The sequence below is a fragment of the Hippocampus zosterae genome, chromosome 10 (assembly GCF_025434085.1).
Source record: "Hippocampus zosterae strain Florida chromosome 10, ASM2543408v3, whole genome shotgun sequence".
Lineage (NCBI taxonomy): Eukaryota > Metazoa > Chordata > Actinopteri > Syngnathiformes > Syngnathidae > Hippocampus > Hippocampus zosterae.
In genome coordinates this window covers 6,734,371-6,757,706 of record NC_067460.1, presented here as the reverse complement: position 1 = coordinate 6,757,706, position 23,336 = coordinate 6,734,371, and the positions used below count along the sequence as shown (strand labels likewise).

Genomic DNA, 23,336 nt, shown 5'->3' with positions numbered 1-23,336 from the left:
GTTCAAGAGAAAGGCAGATATGGAAATCGTGACACTACCGTGACCCCTCTATGATCAAATAAATCACTCCGTTGGTAGACCGGTTTGGAATATTCTATGCAATGCACTTGGTCATCACTTATGTGAAAATAAACAAAATGCAGCCTTGCCTTGGTGAGTTGGTCCTCCATATGACTTTTGACGGTCTTCAACTGCTTGATATTGAATTGAAAGGCTGCTGATGTCGCCTGGAATTGCTTTTGCATATCAGAGGCAGTTTGTGCCAGCAGAGACTCCACCAGGGCCCTCAGGGAAACAGAGTTTCTCTTCTGCTGTTCTGCCTTAGCGATGTTGAAATCAGAGTGGTTGCCCCACTGTACAGGTGTCACAGATGAACTGAAAAAGGAGGACATTTTATTCCAATTTATCATGGGAATGTGGATGCACATACATATATATTAGGAGGGATGTAATGGTATTATAAATATCGCATTATTTCGGTGTCAAAAATCCTCATCATAATGCTGTGGAACACGACTGTGTCAAACGGCGCCAGTGTAGCAGACTGAGTGGGCGGCCATCTGAAAAGTGAAATGCCACACTTTGTTGTCAACATCGTGGGGGCAGTGTGTTGCAAATCATACAGTTGCACATGTACAATAAGATAAAAAAAAGTAGAAGAATGTCACGATTTAACTTCATCACTATAGGCAAGGCTGCATAGCTCTTTTTTCACAGAGTAGGAAGACTACCGGTATATGCCTCATCGTCCTGTCACATAACCTTTTTGGTATTAAATCAGTGTTAGCCATAAGATAGCACTTTGGGTAAAAGAAGCGAAAACAAAGTATGCATTCATGTATGATACGATGTGTGTACTTTTGTTTCGTTGTTTTATTTTACATGAAACTGCAATTGGAGTCTCAACAAACACTCATCCCTTATCGGTGCTACCCCAACCGCCCAAAACAAAATAGTTCATAAAGTGACACTGACAGATCCTTTTGAACATTGAATTGGAATTAAGAAGAACATCGCCAGTCACCTGGAGGAAACTGGCTTGCCATTTAAAGTTTGCTCTGTGTTGATGAGGGAATGCGGGGTCATTGAGGCACAGGATGAATCTAAATTCTGCGCCTCATATTTCTCCTTGAGATCCTGTTCAAGTTGGAATTTGGCCGATTGGTTCAATCTGGGGAAAAAAAAAGTTGGGATGATTTCATGAATTATAATGGACTGACTAGACACATTATCGTCAAAGTTCTCCCTTACCGTATTTGTTCAGCGATCTGCCTCACGACGCGCTGCATGAGGGCTGTAACTCCCTTTGTGAGGTCAGCCTCCCTGAGCAGCTCCATGCATACTTCATCGTTCACCTTCTCAGCGGGTTTATTTCTGCACTCCACAGTTCAAAAAGAGGTAGTACTACTTACTATACTTTGTATCATTCTTCAGCAGTCAGTGACTTGTGATGACTATATACTTCTTATTATTCTTATTATTTTGTCTATATATATGGCAAAATAAAAGAGGAACTATATTCCTCGCTTAAATTCAAGCTACTAAGGTACTCGTAAGTAGGTTCTGAACAATTATTTTTTCGGACTGAAATCATGATCTCAGTCAATGTGATACCATGACTGTCAAAGCTGCATTTTTTTTTCAAGCTCTCTCGTCTTATTGCCCCCCTGCCCCCCGAAAATTCACCAATCAGAAGTGGCATGCTACTCATAGATAGGTCACACACCCAAAAAAGCTATTTAAAAAAGTATTCCGTCTGCATTACACATTCACCCATCCATCTGCTCTTCTGACTCCTCACTAATGCGAGGCACTCACCTAAATTGTTCTGCACAATGTTTATGACACAGCTGTGCGGCGCAGAGCCAGGTGGCAAACAAGCTGCACTTCTAACAACTTGTGCAATCACTCAAGGCAAACAAGAAGTCGATAACCATGCAACAATGAGCAACAAGAGATAACATGACAAGATGGAGTTAATGCTTATTGCTGATGTGAAACAGGAAAAGACCAGAATAACAGTTTAGGTGTACAGTACACTTTTTACAGAGGTCCGGGTAGAACCGCAATAAGTGGAGAGCAGCAAGTTATCACCAGCAAATTAGCAAAACACTAAGTATCAATAGATGAAGTAACAGAATTGATACAGACCGCACACTTGAAATAAGGAAAACAATCAGTTATGGATGATGTAGGTCATGGGGAGGAGCTTGAGGTAAAAAATGTATAAAATATTTCTAATGTCAACAATCGTTTTGTTTATTTGCACCACAAAGTCGCCAACTGTGCTACATTTTTAGATCTACACAATAATAGGTCTCGGCACAATTATAATAGGTTTCATATTAATTTAGCTTGGCTAAACTTTTGATGGTGGCGCGGTCACCCGCAGCGGCTCCTCTTGTTGTGAGGGAAGAAATTTCATCCGTGCTGTATGTGCAACATACGTGAACAGATGAAATTTTGACAATAAAGTTGTACTTGATAAAGGACTACAGGCCCTCTTTTTATATCCAGCGCAAGTATCGCGCAAAATGCAGTCTCAGGGCTTTGTCAAACTACAGGAAACGCCCGTGACCCTCGTGAGGATAAGTAGATTAGGAAATGGACGGACAGATGGATGGATAAATATATATACAGGTAAGAATTCTCTAGTAAGGAGTCATATTTGCGTTGTCCAATCTTTCCTTATAACAGAATTTCCTTATGTGGGAAACAACCATGTTACATGTACTTTATAAATATGCAAGTGTGTTAACAAAATACATGTGTAAAAACCACAAGCAATAATATGCAAAACTATATGGTCCAAAAACTGCAGCATACGGTACAGGTATCTGAACAAAATATAGTATAACGAGACGCATCACAAAATTAGGACGACTTGCTATAAAATGAGACTAGTAACAGGCCTGGTAGTTTTTCTTTCCACTCACTAACTTGACCACCCCTCAATCACAGTACAAGACAGCTCAGACTTTTGAAGCCAGCCACGGGATTCTTTGAAGTCCTCTTTGTCCATCGTTAGCTCTATGGAACTCGCCGTCTCTCTAATTAGCGATCCAGTTAGCGGAAGATTTTTAGCATGATAACAGGTAAAGCATTCCAGGGAACGTTCGTTTCCTCGACTGTCCGTTGAGCCACACGCAATTTACTTTGAGCAGCCAATCGGATGCATTCCACTCTTTCTTCCACGATCATTACCGTTCCTCTTCGATTGGATGCCACGATCTACAGCACATAAATGTAATTGAATGAAATAGAAAATTCAATTTCAATTTCAAGTTCGCGATTCCAGTAAAACTCACGCCAATTGAGTCACTTACATGTTGCCATTTTGGATCCAATGAGAGTAAATACCGGAGCGGCCAGTTATTCTGTAGTGTCGAGCGGGACTTGCTTGAGTTTACTTTACTGCGGGCTTCCGCGTGGCTTCCAGGTTTCGGGTCCCGGAACTGCCATTATTATGAATCGAACGTTAATGGAATATTGTACTCGAAATTTTAATGCATAGGTTTTTATTCTGGGTGAGGGAATTTTCATTTGACCGAAGTCCATAAATGGGAATACTTACTGTATTAGCATTTTGCACAACATCCCAGCTTCATTGTAGTTAGATTTCGTATAATACCCATCCATCCATTTTCTGATCCACTTTATCCTCACAAGGGTTGCGGGGGGTGTTGGAGCCTATCCCAGCTGCCTTCGGGGGACACACTAAACTGGTTGCCAGCCAATTGCAGGGCACACAGAGATGAACAACCGTCCACGCTCACACCTGGAGACAATTTAGAGTCTTCAATCAGCCTACCATGTATGTTTTTGGAATGTGGGAGGAAACCGGAGGACCCAGAGAAAACCCACGCAGGCACGGGGAGAACATGCAAACTCCACACAGGAAGGCCGGAGCCGGGATCAAACCCACGACCTCTGCACTCTAAGGTCGACGTGCTAACCACTGGACGACCGGGCCACTCTGTATAATATTAACCCTTAGGTCCTTCGAAACAAAAAAACCCTAAGTTACGCGTTTTACAATTTTGGAAATGATGTATGTTGTGTTATACAAACATTCTTCTTTTTTTTTCAAACACTCAAAATGTTCTGTGCTATCCATACATATATAGTTTTTATTAGTTCTTTGGGATTTTTTATTCTTTATTTTTTGCAAAAGGAAAAAAAAATTGTGTCTGGAGGTCCCAACCAAGCCCTACTAACAATTCCGACCGGACGTGTTCATGTAAAATGCATTGGTCTGAAGCCTCCTGCAAAAAGGCAAACTCATTTGCGATCCTCTGGCGCCACCTAAAAGTTGCACAATTGGAATGACCTCAACCCAAAAATGTGGCATGCATACGTCTGTCCAAGCAAAAACAAAGCGATTGACGTAAAAATCGCGTGAAATGCATGTTTACACATTAGGTTTACAATGCATTCAAAAATATGAATTATAATGGGTCTCTATAGTGCAAAATATGTAAATTGTGAAGATTACGGAATCAAAACCTTTTTTATTATTGCTGCAATGCCTGAGAATTATCAGCCAGTGATGTCATGAAATTTCTGCCATTTTAGAACCCCCCCATACGTTTCAGCTCTCTCGTGTTTTTCCGAATGCCTTTGCTTTTGATTCAAAGACATAATTTTGCATTTGTCGCAAACGGTGGACTACGAGGGTTAATAGTTAATAAGTCAACAGTTCATCTTCCTGAACTGGATCTTGGACCCCGTTAAACGTGAAGATGTACTGTAGGTTAGATTCACCTCTCTTCTATACAGAGAAGAGTGACTCGAAGAGGCTCCTTGCAGGACTCGATAGCTTTCGTCACTCTGTTCTGGACTGCAATAAGCTGATCTGTCTCCAAAATATTTTCCTCCAACTTCAGCTCCAGCTCCTTCTTCACAAAGTGAATGTCCTGGACGCGTTGATCTGTACAGCACCAAGCAGCACCTCATAAACGAAGCTGAACAGTCTCTCCGTGTTACTCCTGTTACTGCGAACTGCTTACCCAGCCTCTCGCTGTCATCATCCTCCAGGCGCTTGCAAGATTTGCTGCAATCCTCGATCAATCTCGTGCATTCTCCTCGGAGGAGCTTGGAGTGGTTCCGTATGACATTAATACTCTCCAGAGTTGATCCACCGATCAGATGGATATTCTTTCCCCGAGTAGACATCCTTCAACATAGGTAGTGGGTCACTAATCATATCAACAACAATAAAGAATGTGGCCAGCAGTTATTCTGTATCCTATTGGAAACCTGCCTGAATGAAGTGAGCAATTGATTATTTGTTGTAATATAGCACATATTCACGATAGTTTAAAAAGTTAGATGGTATTGAATCAAGACACCTCGTTAATGGTTTCAGCTGACAATCGCATCCGCTTTGGGAGTGAGTGACTTAAATCACAATGTCTTCTGGGAACGCGTTGAAATTTTGTACACCTTATACAATATACAGTTTCAGATAACTGTGTCACGGTGGGAAATAGAAATGTATCAAATCTTGGCCAGAAGTAAATAATTGAATAAAAACAATGTTTAACAAAAAAGAATGTTCTCGATTTTAAAATAACCTCACTGCAAGTGACATTTGGATCCAGTGTGAGTAAGCATGACGTTATCAATTATGATCATTGTACAATTAAGACACAGCCCTACGCAGACGACATATACGGCTACTTCAGTGGTTTTTAATCTGGGTTCCATCGAACACTAAGTGTTCGGTGAATCGATCTCAGGGGTTCGACGGAGCCTCTGCCATGGAGCGTAAGACACATTAATTTAGTTATAACACGCCTGCTTGCCCATCACTGGCTACAGATTATCACATTACATTGCTTGTCCAATTAGTGCTGTGGGAAATTTAGTTTGCTTCGTAGTCAACATATTACTGCTGTGATAGTATGTCATTAAAAAAAAATATCCCTTGAAATGTTAACTTTTTCAGTTTTCAATAAATGCGTTGTTTGTTTTTTTTTAACAAACTCAATTAGTAAAATATATGGATATTTACTTTTCACGAATGAAGGGTTCAGTGAATGTGCATATTAACTGGTTGTGTTCGGTACCTATTAACTGGTTGGGTTCGGTACCTCTAGTAAGAAGGTTAAGAACTACTGGGTTACTTGTTAACGCCAAACTTTGTAAAAACACAGTAATGATTCCCACCGGGAACCAACCGACTGAATAATCAAGACACGCGTCGCATTTTGGTAAAGTATCTCATTTTTTTCATATCAGTCAGAAGCACTGTGTTGAAATTCAGGGTGTCCAGGGATAAAAATTCAACATAAAATAATTACGACGTGGGAGAAGTTCAGTTTTAGTTATCTGCGGATAAGAAGTGAACGTATTTGCCTGGACATCATGGAAAGAGAAGAGACGATCTGGACCAGGGATGTCCAAACTCGGTCCTCAAGGGCCACTGTTCTTCGTGTTCTATGAACAACCCCGGAAAGTCTGGGTACGACTCAACCGGCTAAGAACTTGGGTAGGCCGTTTCAACGACATGTTCCGATCGGGGTCTCGTCGCATCATCATTCTGCGACTGTGGACCAGAACTCCAAACTGCAGAACATCTCATCTACTATTGTCCCAATTATCGACCACCAGATGGCAACTTGAACCTCACAGCACCTAATGAATCCAATGTCCAATGGCTGCAACGTCTGGACATTTAACACCGCAAAGCTGCCCTCATACGCGAGAGAGACTGTTCTTCGTGTTTTAAATGTGTCCCTACTGCAACATCATTTTTCGTCGTCTTCCTTGCTTGATGAAGAACTGATCAGGTGTTTTGCAATAGAGACTCATCTAAAACAGGCGACACAACGATACTCTAGGACCGCAGCTGGACATGCCTGGTAAAGACGTACTTTTTAAAGCAATAGGTTTGCAAATACACCCGTTGTTACTGTATCTTCCAACACTACTTTGTAAACTACAAATAATGACGTAAACAAATAATGCGTCAATGACGATTTGACTTGAAACAGGTCTGCGGCTGGGCGAATCCTATCTGATTTACGAGGTTACTTGAACGCAACTTTTGTTTTCGGTTCAAAGACAAGCTTCGCAATTTGTTTGGTCGACTTTTAAGACTAACTGCAAGTTTAAAATGGGATATTGCATAGAACCGAACATTATTTAGTCATCAAACATACCTTGTCCCCTCTTGGCTGCAAGTTAAGAAATAACGTGTATGCCTCTTGCTGAAGCCGCCGGAATGAATGAAGTTACTATGGCAACAGCTAACAAACGTCAAAGGCGGCCTCCTGACATTTGCAATCCGACTTTTCAATGATGCACGAACAACAAAACACTTGACATCCATGAAGACAAAACACAAAACATGGTGACATTACTATTATTAATAACTGCATTTTCAAAACTCGAAATGTTTGGTCTTTGTGTTACAGCACGTTTCATTACTTCATTGCAAATAAATCACAGGTTTGGATGCCTGTGTTCCAGCAAGCTATAAACTGCATTCAGGTGAAATTATTTCAACTATGAAAAATGTCTTAATTACAGTGTAAGACAATGGAAAACACTATTTTGTTCAAATAGTGTGATTTGAGTGACACATGAGCACACTACAAAAGTAAAACATGTTTTGCCTTTTTGAACCAACAAATATTCTTTAAAAAAACATAGATGAAATATATTTATATCCTCTATAAACCAGCAGCTGAATTAAGATTTATAATTTTAAATCAATAGTTAGATTGGCTTCCTGTGCTGGCAGAAAGATTAAAGCACACAGCCTTTTTTGGGTGGGGGCAAACGCTATAAAATAAATCTGCTTTCAAGTCTACCAGGAACATGTAAAGTTAAGTGAGTGACTTAAATAAACCCTTCCAGCAACAGCTCATTCACAGCAAGGTGTTTCAACGTTAACCATTTCAAACAATTCAAACAAGATAACAACAATGAATAAATGCACTGATCCATTTTACAGATTACAGCTTTGTCAGAGCACTCGACAATACAATACAGTAGACAATGAATTCCTATTAAGTTAATACTATGTGAACGCAAAGAGCACAATAGAGAGACTTACTATGCAGGTGAATGTGTAGTCATTAGACAAGACAATTCTATCAACTTTACACCAAAAACAAATGGTCGTAGACTAGCAAAAGTACCAACCTGTTTCCACTGTGGAAGCAAGGAAAACCTGCACAAGAGCTTCACATTTGCCCTCAACGCAAGTGACTCACTGAACTGCCCTGAAAAAGTAGATCTTAAAGCAGTGTTGAAAGCTTAACATCTGATGTAGTCTTTTGCACCCTTCATGACCCAAACACAGTGACATCAAGGCATGGCATCATCAACAATTGATGATGCCATCTTATACACAGTACACAAATCGCTGCTGCTGTTGCTGGGAGTAGTCTCAGAAAATGGATTAAAAGCTTTGTTGCGATGTGGTAAACCAGACCAAAATATGATTTGTCAGTCATGAATGTTTTCAGCTGCGACGATTTGATCCAGAATATTGATCTTCTCGTGCAGTAAGCCCTCCTCGATGGCCACTTTGGACTCATGGACCTGCGAGAGAGAGGCACTTGTTATAACGTGAGCCCTGCCAGACACCATGCAATGCAGCCAAACGTGACTGAACTGTACAATGGCAAACAAATTCAAGTCCGAATACGACTCGGGTACTCATACATGGGAAATAATGTTCTAAGCTGAAGTGCCATATACCAAAATCTTGAAACCAGACCAATGCAAAGTTCTGAAGCGTAACAGTGTGGATACTGGACTTCAATTTAATCTCATTTGAAACATAAAGCATAAAGTGGACATTGATGGTGATTGTAATCATTCTGGGCAGCCCTGTGGTCCAGTGGTTCCCTGTGTGGAGTTTGCATGTTCTCCCCGGGCCTGAGTGGGTTTTCTCCGGGTACTCCAGTTTCCTCCCACATTCCAAAAACATGCATGGCAGGCTGATTGAAGACTCTAAATTGTCCCTCGGTGTGAGTATGAGCGTGGACGATTGTTCGTCTGTGTGTGCCCTACGATTGACTGGCAACCGGTTCAGGGTGTCCCCTGCCTACTGCCCGAAGATAGCTGGGAGAGGCTCCAGCACCCCCGGTGACCCTTGTGAGGATAAAGCGGATCGGAAAAAGAATGAATTTAATACTTCTGACACCATGTGACATGGGGTAAATGATGTGATGTCATCTTCAGTAGAATGCGGAGAGATTTGTCTCAAAATTATTCACACAACATACATCAACATCAACTACGACGACAATTTATATATACACTAACATTTAACTCCTAAACTTTTTTTAGAGCAGATAGTCATGAGATAATTTGGTCTGCCATGGGAAGTTATCAAATTTCAACTTAACTCATTCAGTACCAGCCAATTCTGGACGAAGTCTGAAAAGACGTTTAAAAACGTCTTTTGGAGTGAATGATTTAATTGGTCCAAACAATATTTACTATCAATAAGCTTTGTTCTGGGCATCCCGGTGTTCCACTGGTTCGCGCGTGCAGAGGTCGTGGGTTTGATCCCGGCTCGGACCTTCCTGTGTGGAGTTTGCATGTTCTCCCTGGGCCTGAATGGGTTTTCTCCAGGTACTCCGGTTTCCTTCCACATTCCCAAAAACATGCATATCAGGCTGATTGAACACTCTAAATTATATGTGTGTGTGTGTGTGTGTGTGTGAGCGTGGACGGTTGTTCGTCTCTGTTTGCCCTGCGATTGGCTGGCAACCGGTTCAGGTGTCCCCCGCCTACCGCCCATCCATCCAGAAAATGGATGGATGGATAATCTTTGTTCTCCTGCAATGGTAGTGACGGGCACAAAAATTAAATATTCAGCAGAAAGAACAATTAGTTCTTACAAGCGATGAATAGCATCCATCCACTTTCTAATCGGCTTGGCCTCACGAAGGTCGCGGGCCCATCTTGGCGGTCTTTGGGCAGTAGGCGGGGGTACGCTCTGAACTGGTTGCCAGCCAATCGCAGGACAAAACGGAGACAAACAACCGTCCGCGCTCACACTCCCACTGAGGGACAATTTCGAGCGTTCCATTAACCTGCCATGCATGTTTTTGGAATGTGGGAGGAAGCCAGAGTACGCCTGAGATCAATAGCATTGTATTTAAATTCTAAATTAAAATGACAAAAATGATTCAGGGACAGATATGTTTCAGGACAAGAACATCCTTATTGCAGTATACTGGTATATATAGTACTTTGTAACAATTTTTAGGTTGGCCATGAAATTCTTCTCATGCAAGATATGTGCCTTGGCTCATTAAAAGTTGGAAAACGGTGTACCCAAGGCAGGAGAGGATATTCTCTAAAAAGTATAAATGCATGAAAGAGTGACATAATGGGCATGTGGGTCACACAGCACTCACCCTGAATGGTTCACTGATTCCAATAATGCACTGCAGAGTATGACAGTAGTAACCCAGTAGACACTCTCCTCCTCGCACTGGGATCTCCTCTTTACTCACATACACCTAAAAAAACAGCCCCCCAAGAATGAACGCATGCATATATTTGAATCACAATGGCCAGTTAACTCAATTCACCGGTATTGACTACCTTGATGGCATCTTCATCGATGAACACTTCGTCATCTTTGACCCAAGTGTATGTGATGTAGTCTGACACGCTAGTAAACCCAACCTGCATTTCATGAGGCAAAGTCAAATCTGTGACTTTGTAGTTCTAGTGAAAGGGGGAACAATCGTTTGCAAAACTCACCTTATACAATCCAATCCAGTCCCACGTACTGGTAGGGAATGGCTGCAGCGGGCTGTAAAGCAGCATGGCATCAATGTCCGCGCTCCATTCACCTTCTGCCTGCAGGTGCACCAGTGGAGTCGCGTACATCTTCTTCAGCTAAAGGAACACAGTGAACAGGCGATACTTAGTGGCATGCTTTAAGCCAAAGTAACATTAACGAGTGACAGCATCACGGCTTGTTAGCGCACGCATTGGTAAGTTATTTCTAGTGAGAAGGCCAACTACACCAATTCAAGTTCAATTCAACTTTAATGTCAAATGTGCTCTATGTACAACATACTGCACAGATGAAATTTCTTTCCTCTCAACCACAGCAGAGAGAGGAGCCGCTGCCGGTGCCCGCGCCGCGCCTTCCAGCAGCTTAGCCCTCACTCCCGAGGTTGGAAACTACAATTGGATAGGGTTTCCCATGCAAATAAAAAAAAGATATATGGGCTGGGTGAGTACGGAGAGACTGGCGAGCGACGCAGCAAAAAATCGAAACTGTCTAGTTCTCTCAGTCCTCCTCGCGAGATTGGTACCAGAATTAAGTGTCTTCTCTCCTTTTTTGTGCTGTTATATAAATGTCTAATCGATGAACCTGACATTTCGGTAGTAGCTTAAAAATTACAGGACAAGAAAAGCTCTAGCCCAGGGGTCGGCAACCCACGGCTCTTTCGCACCGCCTGAGTGGCTCCCTGGAACTGTGTGTAAGTAGTGCGTTTGCGCGCGTGTGTGGAAACGGGTCGATCGCTGGGGGTTGATTGATCGAAAGGTAGATCTTACGTCAAAAAAGTTTGGGCACCCCTGCTCTACAGGATGAACCTCAACCGTAAAAAACATTCAATCATGAAGGCTCATTGTGTATTTGTAGCCAACTTAATCATGTTGATAGCAGGCTAATATCGCTAATATAGATACATACAGCATGTGTTGCCTTCATAATAAAGGTCATATATGGCTTTTAATTTTTTGCGGCTCCAGACATTTTTTCTTTTTGGGTCCAATATGGCTCATTCAACATTTTGGGTTGCCAACCCCTGTACTAGAGTAACAACCACCCAAACGCACATTGAACATGCGGAACATAGCTGTAGTTTGCAGTGTGTAGTCTTTGAAAAAGCTGATTTAACTGCTGCATTGAATCTCATAAGATTCTTCACCCAATTACGACTTCTGAGAATAGGACCTAACGTCTAAGAAAACCACGGTATAGTATCTCCCGCCGGGTGCGGTTAAAGTTACATCGATTGACAGCATTTAAGTAAGTTACCTTAAGTGTAAAAATACCGGTGACAGGTTTGTGGTCACTTGTGCTGTACTCCATGTTGCTGGTGTACAAGTCCTGTCTGATCTCCAAAGGGTATTCTTCAGCTTCTTCTGGCGGTTTGACATTGTGTGCGTCTGGTGCGTCACCGTGTTTGTTTTGCTCGTCGGCGTGCCTGGCTTTGGGTTGGAGCCGCCACAGAATACGGTCCGTCCAGGCGGGTTTGCGCTTCTTACTGCTGATCGGTGGAGGTGAGAGACAGAGAACAGAGAACATGATCTGTTTATGAAGCTACTCTGTGTTTGCATTGGACCTTTGCACTTTCAATGTGATCAAAAGACTCAGAAGAGAATCATGTTAATGCTGTCAAGGAAGAAAAGTCCTGGAGCTCATTCCCACATTAGACGCAGAAGAGGGTTTATTTTGCTGTGAAATCTGGTCCTGTGAGTTGAACGCACTCTGCTGTGTGACTGGCAACAGATTATTTTACTGGAAGAGCACTAAACTGTTCTGCCTGTCACTCAACATTGCTAGCATGCTGTAGATTATTGGTAAATTATTCCCATCCATTTTCCGATCAGCTTGATCCTCACAAGGGTCGAGGGAGGTGCTGGAGCCTATCCCAGCTGTCTTCGGGCAGTACGCAGGGGAGACCCTGAACCCGTTGCCAGCCAATCGCAGGGTACACACAGACGAACAACCATCAACGCTCAGACTCACACGTAGGGACAATTTAGAGTGTTCAATGAACCTGCCATGCATGTTTTTGGAATGTGGGAGGAAACTGGAATACCCGGAGAAAACCCACGCAGGCCCGGGGAGAACATGCAAACTCCACACAGGAAGGCTGGAGCCGGGATCGAACCCACAACCTCTGCACTGTGAGGTCGACACGCTAACCAATGGAGCACCGGGCCGCCCCCTGGTACATTATTTGTAGTATAGAAAGGAGAATTTCATTGCTTTAAAACGATTGCATTGTTCCCTCAAAGCACTGAACCGTGACATGACCTCAATCTAGTAAAAATGGAAGATTATGATCTCTACAAATGACAGCATTATTAAAACTGTCTCGGGTCACATAGACCTGAGAAGTTCACACCCGACGATACTCTCATTTACCAGTACATGCTTGACCGGTAAGCTTGACGACGAATACGTCGCCACTGCTCACCGTAAAAGTATACTTTGCTGGAGAAGTTCATTATCTTGAGTTGCCCATACGCAACAGCCCTGTGATCCAACACTGATGCTTGATGAGACATACTCTGGATTTTTTTTTCCGAGATGAGCATCTAAGAACACAACTGATTGGCTCAAGGCACAAAAATTTGTAAGACCTACCTAACTGGTCCATTATTATCCAGAGAAAATAAAGCAAAGGACATCTTTACTTTTTTTTCTACTTTCTTCCCTTCAAAAAAATTGCTGCTGTAAATTGTGAATTTCTCTATTGTGAGACAAATAAAGTTTTACTTTTCTTATCTTAAAAAGTCTGATTACATTAGCGATATGAACCTCAGGAACATTCAGCATTACTTTCCGGTGTTCTTCCGCTATATCACGGCTTTCTCAGCCATCGTTTTAATAGGAGTTTTCTGCATATGGTCAAGTTCAAATTGATAGTTGCACCTCAGTGTAGTGCCGCATTGTGCTGCATCGTGCCGGCCAATGCGGAGGAATTACGAGTAAGAAGACTACGATGCCGCCCGAGCAATGTTAAGGGTGATGTTAAGGCACTATTCATGTGAAGTGTAATCTCGCAGGTGGAGCAGGACCCCAAGATTTAGCCCCAAGCTCCCGCATCAAGCTGCTGCGTCATGTTGACAGGAGGTTGATAATGATAGTAGCACCGGATGGAGTTTTGAGGTTAAACAGTTCGGCATTGCAAATATAGTGTGCCTCTGTCTTTCGGAATGGATTCATGTACTTCATATGCTTTCTCATATGTGTCTCCATAACAATGTTTGCCTTTATTTACGTTGCCAAAAATAACAATTGTTATTTCGATCAAAAATAACAATTGTTATTTTTGCCAACGTGTGGTATTTGCACATAAAAACCACAAACTCCAAAGGGCATATTTCATGAAAACAACCAGCTTTTGACTTCCCACACCTTTCGCTCAAGATAAAAGTTATCCAAACTTAGAGTTAGTTAGATTTTTTTAAAATGTGCGTATTAGTTAGAGGTGAAAAAAATGTGTTACTCTAAAGACTAAATTATTTTACAGTATATTTGAGCTTTATAAAGCTGTTAAATGACATTTGCATCCACACCAAAGAAGAGTTGTGATATACTTTTGCCAGTGTGGACATAAACGAGTTACAAGTCTTACGTAAAGGCAAACCATGTCCTGTAGAGCCTGCGAAGGTGACAAGAGGAGCAGATCACATACACACATTAGTATTGTAGGATCACAAATACAGGAAATATGCGGTCCCCCCCGCGCCCCCCCCCCACCCGACCCCCACCAAAAAGTAACTCATTGCAAGTGACTTGTCTGCTACCTGCTGTCATATGTGTCGGTGTTGACGTCAAACTTGTACGTGGGCTGAAAGTCAAGGGGCCCTTCCTCAAACTCTTGCAGCAATTTCTCTTTTTCCTTCATCATGATCAGCTGAAAGCATCATTGTACAAAACATTCCATGACGTTCCATACTAAACACAGATTTAGGCCCGGCTAACACAGTATTTAGTCGGGCCTAAATCTGCAAGGGACATATGAATAAGAGGACTTATCCAACCTGGTCTTTTTTCCACAGCAAGTTGTAGTTTTCATTGCTGATGCATGTTCGAACAAAGTGCAACCCATGATCCTGGATTCGAAAGTTGAGATCTCCAAACCAGAAGACTAGCCTTGAAGACAGAGGATAGCGAGATAAAAGAGGAGAAAATCTTGTAAAAACTGCTCGCGCCACAGTCTACATACAAGCAGAAATGTTAAAATGGCAAAGAACGTGACTTCCAGAAGAAAAAGCGCCACACAATCTAGAATTTAAGCATCTGGAAATAAACATGCATTGGAAAGTCAGACGCAAGTTGAGCAAAAAGCGCAGTCTAACTGTGCGCATGGGTGGAGTTTACTTATTTTGATATTTTGCTAGACTTTGCGTGGCTAGAATTAGGTGTAACGTGGAGTTTGTGCGCCTGGGATGGAATTTAATATTTTCCCAGCCAACCCCCGTTTCATCCCGAATTTCCACCCAAATCAGGGTGGCACAAAGCACACGCCCCAAGTGCGCCATGTTTCACATGCAGAAAGAGAAATCATCCTCGCTGGAGTTTGTGCATGACACTGGCACGCATACCGTAATATCTAACGTTTCGTATGTAGTTGGCTGTGTGTGTGTGAGGTGAGCAATTGATGACCCGCCTTACACCTCCTGATCATGCACAAATGTTGCTTTTGTTTAACTCCCTCTTTAAAACATTTTCTGTGCAATAATTACAATTTTAATAGATACAGTTTGAAAAGAAAACTGAAATTATAAACAGCATTTCGAGTCTGATGGTTTACGGCAGGGGTTTCAAACTCATTTCAGCCGCAGGCCAATTTGGAGTTGCGTGGTCTCTCAGAGGGCCGTGATGACAGTGAAACCACAAAATTATTACTTGTATACAACAATTCATAGATGACTCATTTTTAAATCAGTCAAGTCAATTATAATAGTTTGTCCAATTATTGTTCAAGTGAGTGTAAACAGGGTAACAAAATTATCATAAAAGCTCAACGTTATTTATTACACATGACAATTTGGTCCAGATTTTAGCAAGTTGACGCACAAGATTAGCTTTCGTGGGCCACATAAAATGACCTGGCGGGCCAGATCTGGCCCTCGGGCCTTGAGTTTCACACTTGGTTTACAGCCTTTGGAGGTTCCACAGTATGCACTCACCTGTGATCAAGAATTTTCCCAGCCTTTTCGCATTTGAAATTCTGTGAGTTCAGAATGTGCTCAAATTCGACCACTCGCTCATTGGCATGTTTCATATGTGCAGCTAGGTGGCAATTGAGGAAACAGAGCATGTGACCATAGAGAGACAGACGAATGGACACACCACCTTTGTTACCCTGCGACACAAAGAAGAGACACAAAACACACAAATGGTTAACTTAAAGCAAGCAAGCAATTACTGTATTTTCATGACCATAAGGCACACTTCAAAATTATCTCCAAAATGGACGGGGCGCCTAATAATGTGGAGCGACGTGTATTCACAGAGTTGCAAAATCTGTGAATGTTGTTGTTACTTCGACGAGCGCGCCACTTGACTGACTGATATTGTGCCGACACGCTGCTTAAATAGAGGAAAGGCGGCCGTAACTGAGACATCCCCCCCCACCCCCAAGATGGCGCCCGAGTAGGCAGCCTTCGGCAAGTGCTCTTCAAGAGCCTTGCTCTTTTGTTCTTTTTGGGTGTTTTTGTCTTTTGTTTTGTCACATGTTTGTTGTTTCATCGTGTGGACCTGATATGGACTGTTTTCAGCGTTTTTTGGCCACGACATTCGTCAAAGGAGAAGTATCTGTGCTTGGTGGTTGCGGCTTCTCGGCAGCACGCCTGTACCAGCACAGATTTTGATTGGGAAGAATGTCGGCGCCATTGACTGTCTGGTGCTGGACAGACCTGGGGCGCTTGTGTTTTTTGCGCCTGTAATGGGCAGCATTTTTCACAACCCCGTTTTGTTCAGTGGCTATGTCGACGCTGTTGGACAGTCGGCATTGGTGCGGCTGGATGGATGGCTGCTGAAGTTGAAGATGAGGAGAGAGGAACGTTGGCGCAGAGCGCCGATGCGTATTTGGAACCGAGTCGCCGCTTGGAATTGAAATGGATTTCCATGGGACAGGAGAAGTGAACCAATCCCTTTTTACGTCAATGGATGCTACAGCTTCTTATTGACTTTTGAAACTTGGCTTGGAGTCGACATGTGCACATTTTGAGCATGACGTCTCTGATGCACTGGTTAAAGGACACTTTGATTCTCTCCTCTTTCATCTCAAACTGCTTCAAACAACAAAGCGTGTGACGGAAAAGTGGTTAGGACTGCACGACTGTCCGTGTTTTATGTGTTGTGTTTATTATTTTACTCTGTTAACTGTTTTGTTACAGCTGCCGCTGTTGTGAAAGCGCTATATAAATCAGCATGTATTGTATTGTATTGTATTGTTAAACGGGGAAGTGTGGGAGTGAAAGAGGATGCGAAAGGCACATCCCCAGTAGGTGTATCGTGCCGGAATGTGCTTTATGCAAAAAAAAAAAATATTCCTAAAACACACAGATACAACAGTGTTGTTACGTTGTGTGGACCTGATGTGGACTGTTTTCAGCATTTTTGGCTACGACATTCGTCAAAGAAGAATCTGTGCTTGGTGGTTGCGCCTTCTCGGCGGCACGCGTGTACCAGCACTGATTTTGATTGGGAGGAATGTCGGCGCCATTTGACTGTCGTTGCTGGACAGCTCCGGGGTGCTTGTGTCTTACGCCTGATATAGGCAGCATTTTCACAGCCCCACTTTGTTCAGCGAAAAGATCTGTGCTGATGGACAGTCTGCAGCTGGATGGATGCATGGCTTGAGGACCCGATGATGAGCAGAAAGCAGCGTCAGCGCAGAGCACCAATGCGTATGTGGAACTGGGAGTCGCGGCTTGGAATTGAAGCGGATTTACATAGGACAGGAGAAGAGAGCCAATCTATTTTTCGTTAATGGATGCTACAAGCTTCTTGTTGCTTTGAAGCTTAGCTTGTAGCAGACGTGTGAACATTTCAGCATGACGTCTTTGATCCACTGTTGAAAAGGACACTTTGATTCGTTCCTCTTTCATCTATAACTGCTTCAGACAACAAAGTGGTAAGAAGGTGGTTACGATTGCACGATTGTCTGTGTCTAATGTGTTGTCTTGCATTATTTTGTCATTTTATGTTGACTTTTCTTTTGATGGCGGCACGGGCACCCGCAGTGGCTCCTCTTGTTGTATGTTGTCCGTTTAAGAGGGAGGAAATTTCATCTGGCCAGCACAGATGAAATTTCCTCCCTCCTGACAGCACAGATGAAATTTCCTCCCTCCCTGTATGTTACACATACAGCAAATTTGACAAAGTTGTACTTGACTTGACTTTACTGTCTATACTGACTGTAAACATCTACACCAGGGGTGCCCAAACTTTTTGGACCGAAGATCTACTTTTCGATCAACTAACCTCCCGGGATCTACCCTTACCGGCACGCGCGCGCACACACACGCACACATGCACGCCATGATGAGAAACAGCCTGAAACGGAGGAATGCGATGCACTTTTGCAGCCTGTTAACGTAGCTCACACATACAGTTTTAAAGTACTTCCCTGGGCCCTCCGAGATTCCTATTCTTTGCCCGTGCCCTCAGTGAATTGTACACGAAGCAAACTTTGAATGAGAATAATGACGATAAAAGATAGAGCGCAACAGCTCTGATTACAAGCTACAATTGCAGACTGCTGAGCGCAAACAACTTCCAGTGACGTAATCACGCGCCACTGTAAATTCAAGATTTACCTGCTTTATTTTATTTTTTAAATGTTTTTTAGTGAAAATGAGACTGATAAGATGATTAGTGTGCAGTGTATATTAACACAAAAAATATATTACTAATATGTACAAAGACACACAAATGGTTGTTTTTTTTCTTCTCGACACTCCTCGGATCTACTTGGGACCTGTCTTAGATCTACCGGTAGATCAGGGTCTACCTAATGGGCACCCCTGATCTACACCATGCAGCAGGAGTCACCAACATGGTGACCCCTGCCTTTGAGGTTCCACTGTATTGCTTGGCATATTTTAAGTAATTATTTCATTAGGTTTATGATCCACAGTGTGATAGACCAACTCTGATAGTAGGTATGTTAAATATGTCACCATGTAGTGATTTAATATGGTTCGTTTTATTTTATTTATTTGTCTGTATCACTTCAAGATTAGGTTTTTTTCTGTCATTTGGGGATTTCTGTTTACAGTGCTGATAACACTTTACCCAATATCCAAAGATGCCAGTACGCGTGTATGTCGTCTGGATGTCACGAATGAATGGGAGATGTTCCAGCTTGGAGAAGAGTAGCAACAACAGACCTTGCATTCTGATAGAGCACACCTAAAATATATAGAAACATACATGTCATGTGTAGGGCAGTCGTGTAGTACAGGGGTCTATAGAAACTATTAGTTCAGCCTTTTGTGTACCTTCACGTATTGCCTTGGTGCTAAGGCGGTCATAAGCACAGAACTCCAAGGGTCATCCAATACAACATCTGACATGAATCTCAGGGGCCCGGAGTACACCTCCTGCAGGCTTTGGTCAACATGAATCATTGTGCCAATCCTCACACTTAAATCAAAATAATCTTTGATGGCCAAGTATAAAGAGCATTGAGAACAAATAACATGAGTAGTGAGAGTCGTTAAGTAATGTAACAATAGCGTGAGCACAGTACAGTGTTCCCTCACTTATCGCGGCTAATGGGGACTGGGACCCTGCTGCGATAAGTGAAAAACTGCCAAGAAGGGTTGGCTGCCCTGCTAGGAATTTTGTGTAAGTGTATGTGGGTAACAGCATGTTTAAAATATGTCAACAGTATTTACATTTTACAAAGACTACAGCAGTACATTTATTTACTCACTTTTTTAACTATAAAACCTTATACAGAAAGTAACGTTCATCAGCATTGTCTTCTGAGTGAGGTAAAGAGACTTGTGTTAGTGACGTCGAAGGTGCGCTCTGACGGTGTATCCGCCATTAGCTTCCAGCTAGCTCCTGGCACAGCCGATGCGTTTATGATAAAACAATTTCTTTTTCTCTCTCTCCATCCCACCCTCTCTCCCCCTCTCTAACATCGTGAGGAGACACTGATCAGAGTCAACAGGGAAGGATCTGGGCAGGGCTGCAAAGATGTGCAGCCAATCAGCTCACGGGATAAATCAACTCGTGCTGTTATTGGTCGACGTAGCGCCAGGAAACAATCATGCGTAGTCATGTGCAAAACCTCAAAGTCATTCGGCATTTTTTTCTGAATGCCGTACTTTGGAAAAAACGCAATGTAGGGAAGCCACGATAAATGAAGCGATATATAGCGATCACTGTAGTGCCAAACAATGACAGCAGCACAAATGATGTGTAAAGTTGGCTGGCAAAATAAATTGAGCAGTAGTGCCGTAATTACGATACAATGACTGTTGGTGCAGATGATGCAGAGATTTATCAACATAATTTAAAGTGGCCAGTAGTGCTTAGTGTAGAAACTGATACAATCAATTTCCATTCATGACGCCATCTTACCCAATGATGTAGAGGTCTGCATCCTCTGCAGAATCTAAACGGAGAAGTGAGCTCATGTCATCTCGGGGATCAGCGGTGGCTACATTCCATGTCACTATGTGGAGCCTGGGGACAACATTGAGTAAAAAAAAAAAAAAAAGGGCATCCGGATTACTTAAAAGGAAGCGTGTCGATTCCAGCGTGGCAGTGAAAGAAATTAATTCAGTGAACAAACCCATACAATGAAGACTTTAGCAGCTTACTCCACCCACATATTCACCAGTAAATGTGGACCAGCCATGCTTTTCCATACAAATAACCGAGTTACCTTAACTCATGGTTTTAATAAGGTTGTGAGTCATAATGCGATTAAATGTATGCATATGGCATATATCAAATCCATGTTCCCAAATGAGGTAAATTTAAATGCTATCCAGCTATTCTAGACACCCCAAAAACAATTTTTTGTGATGCGTTTTTTTTTCAAGAGCACTATATTGCATGGAAAAAATACAATGAAAAAAATAAATGAGAAAGCAGAAAAATAAACCGCATTTATAAATCGTCATGAATATACACCGAGTAGTATTTGTGTGTTGGTAATGTGCTTTTGAAGGGACGCACAAGCTGCAATGGTTTGAGTTGCAGCTACATCACTTCAGTTTTGTATTTATGTGTTCGACATTCCCAGCTCACACTTAATGCTTGGAGGAGGTAAGAATTTAGAGGCCACACACAAAACTACATTACCGGTAATATTGTCTTGTGGAAATGCTGACAAAAAATAAACAATTAAAAAAACATGCGTATGTGGCAAGTTTTTTGTTTTGTTTTGTGGAGGAATGTGCAAATATTTCATGACCAAAACAACAAAAGTGGAATAAAAAGCTGTTATTGCAATTATTCAATTGTCACTCGAATGAGAGTGACAACACTTACTGGTTTAACTTTATCGGTTCTGCAAGCATACTTAAAAACAAATGTTAGTACTGAGGATGGATCTTCAAATGCGCATTTGGATAAGATCTGCGAGGACAACCAGTGACTGCACTTCACCAACTGGTGGTATGTCATGCATATCACACAGCCTTGCAGGTCGTTTTATCAGAAAAAAAATATTCACATTTTTACTTGATTTTTGCCGTGCAAAGATACCCTTTGTTTACTATTGTGCAATTCTTGTAGTGCAGTAATTGAACGAATGTTCCTATTGTAAAGGGTGCATGATATGTCAGATTGACATTTAATTTCTTGTACACAAAAGGTCGGGTCGCTGAAGTGTCTGACCCCTCCAATCATAATGTCAAATTTAACAAGGTAATGTGTTGCTTGTTTCTAAAAATGTGACCGTGCACAAGCAGCTTTTCCACCCCGCACGTAACAGCTCTTGTTGTATTTTCAAGGCTCTGCTACCTGTCACCATGGCAATGGCAAGCCAGACTTATCATTGACCCAGCAATGGAAGGGAGAAACATAACCAGTCCCTCAAAAACGGCCTATTTTCAATCAGTCTAGAATTTGGGTGTTAAAAGTCAGATGTAATTCTTGAACCTTGAACAAAAGAAGCCACAGTTCTGTGCCTGGGAACTGTTTCAAATTGTGGGGAAAATTGCATAACAAGTCTCCAAGAAAACATGATGATATATAATTTCTCAAGCTGCAGTAAAACATTCACTGGTTGTTGCTGCATCAAAGAGTAAGAATGGCATTCCGCACGTTTGTCACCGCTTTCCCACAACAAAATTTTTGGAGTAATCATGCTCACTTTCTGCTACTGTGCAGAATTCCCATCCAAATAACGCCGTGACATCCCTGAGATTGTAACAGTACCCGTTAGTTGATTACCGGTACTTAGTAGCTCGGTGATAGTATTGGTGTTGATGCAAGCAGTGTCAGCTGTTTTCTTGGAAGTGTGCCACAAGTACAAGTCGTGAAAGCAAGCATTGTATTTTGTATTTATCAACAACATTCAGACGTTTTAGTGCCTTCTGTGGAGTCAAATAGGCAACAAAGGGCCACTGAGTAATTAGGGAACTGGTTCTTAAACCCTCCATTGTTTGCCCATTTAATCTCATTTATGAATCCTGAAAATGTAGAAGTGTTTGTAAACTGAATTAACATTTAAAGTTCAAGTCCCTCTGTAAACTGTTGAGCTCAGAGTCGATCTTTTCTCATGGCAACATGGCAGCATGACTGTCATTTCTGCAAATCCGTTTTAGGTTAGATAAAATCGAGCAACCTAATCTAGAAACACATTTGGAGAGTCTTGTGGAAAATTGTGTGATGTTTATTATTTTCCAATAATCTATTTTTTTAAATGAGAAACCTCTGCAAAATACTTTAAATGCGTGATTCGATACCAGTCCACGAATAAGTACAATTACCCTCTTTCAGCTACGTCAAATAAATAGCGTCTGTTCATCTGTTGACGTTAAAACCAGTGGAGAAATATTATTTCTGGCACAAAGGAAAATATGACATTTTGTTTACCTAAATTTGTCTCCTTCGTAGTCTCCCCTCGGCATACCCCGATTCCGCTCCATCGATGCCATATCTGAAAGTTACGTTTTGAAGCTCAGCAGTGCAACTGAAAAACACACAAGTACTTTAATAGGTACAATGCAGTACAATACAGTACAGTGCAATACAATAGGCAATATATCATTTACGGACAGCGAGACAACTGACGAACACGATTGTAATGAACTAATGTTAAACATGTAGCTTTCGGAACCATCCAGAGTTGACGATGAAGAGAAAACACAGAGCATGCTACATGGATCAAACGGTCTAATCGCATTTCATTTCACGATCAAAAGCAATGAGAGCAAGCTTCGAAAGATCATTTGAGTCAATTAAACGTTCGATTGTGACAAGAAATTCGTGCATAAATGAATGTTTTCTAATACCCGACGCGGTCACGAAGTGCTTGTTTTCATAGTAAGCCATCAAGTACGTATCTACAGGACTTCTACTCTTATTGAGGAGGACCTCCCCTATTGCGGAAGAAGCTTCC

At 42.1% G+C, this 23,336-nt stretch overlaps 2 protein-coding genes across 6 annotated transcripts in view; both read right to left on the bottom strand.

Annotated features, from left to right (window-relative positions):
* Positions 1-8,299, bottom strand: part of tekt1 (tektin 1) — a 14,100-nt gene extending 5,801 nt beyond the window's left edge. Inside the window, exons 1-6 of one of the 2 annotated variants that reach the window (XM_052079013.1) lie at positions 8,155-8,299; positions 5,010-5,198; positions 4,765-4,930; positions 1,252-1,374; positions 1,025-1,171; positions 150-375 (exon numbers count right to left, since the gene is read on the bottom strand). In XM_052079013.1, the coding sequence (XP_051934973.1) occupies positions 150-375; positions 1,025-1,171; positions 1,252-1,374; positions 4,765-4,930; positions 5,010-5,175 (828 nt within the window). In that variant the 5' untranslated portion in view covers positions 5,176-5,198; positions 8,155-8,299. Of the gene's footprint in view, positions 1-149; positions 376-1,024; positions 1,172-1,251; positions 1,375-4,764; positions 4,931-5,009; positions 5,199-7,166; positions 7,244-8,154 lie in introns of those variants that run through there. The other variant, XM_052079012.1, reaches the window with a different exon arrangement.
* inpp5ka (inositol polyphosphate-5-phosphatase Ka) lies at positions 7,354-23,336 on the bottom strand. 4 transcript variants are annotated; one of them, XM_052078981.1, is made up of 14 exons: positions 23,230-23,336; positions 22,811-22,907; positions 20,342-20,446; positions 19,249-19,357; positions 19,043-19,159; positions 15,928-16,103; positions 14,776-14,887; positions 14,539-14,648; positions 14,367-14,393; positions 12,035-12,266; positions 10,741-10,878; positions 10,579-10,662; positions 10,389-10,493; positions 7,354-8,556 (listed from the first exon to the last, which is right to left on the bottom strand). In XM_052078981.1, the coding sequence occupies exons 2-14, from the start codon at positions 22,870-22,872 to the stop codon at positions 8,461-8,463; spliced, it is 1,473 nt and encodes a 490-aa protein (XP_051934941.1). In that variant the 5' UTR covers positions 22,873-22,907; positions 23,230-23,336; the 3' UTR covers positions 7,354-8,460. The 4 variants fall into 4 exon arrangements, with proteins under 4 accessions (XP_051934941.1, XP_051934942.1, XP_051934943.1 ...); XM_052078982.1 differs by having other exon boundaries at positions 12,035-12,263; positions 23,230-23,306; XM_052078983.1 differs by lacking the exon at positions 14,367-14,393 and having other exon boundaries at positions 23,230-23,306.

What these genes read in the sequence shown, in the direction of transcription:
- inpp5ka (XM_052078981.1), bottom strand. Translation starts at nt 22,872, where the DNA reads ATGGCATCGATGGAGCGGAATCGGGGTATGCCGAGGGGAGACTACGAA. An exon ending in CTGGCATCTTTGGATATTGG is followed by an intron (nt 16,104 to 19,042) that starts GTAAAGTGTTAT and finishes TTTGTGTCGCAG; the next exon opens with GGTAACAAAGGTGGTGTGTC. An exon ending in AGGACATGGTTTGCCTTTAC is followed by an intron (nt 12,267 to 14,366) that starts GTAAGACTTGTA and finishes TCCACCGATCAG; the next exon opens with CAGTAAGAAGCGCAAACCCG.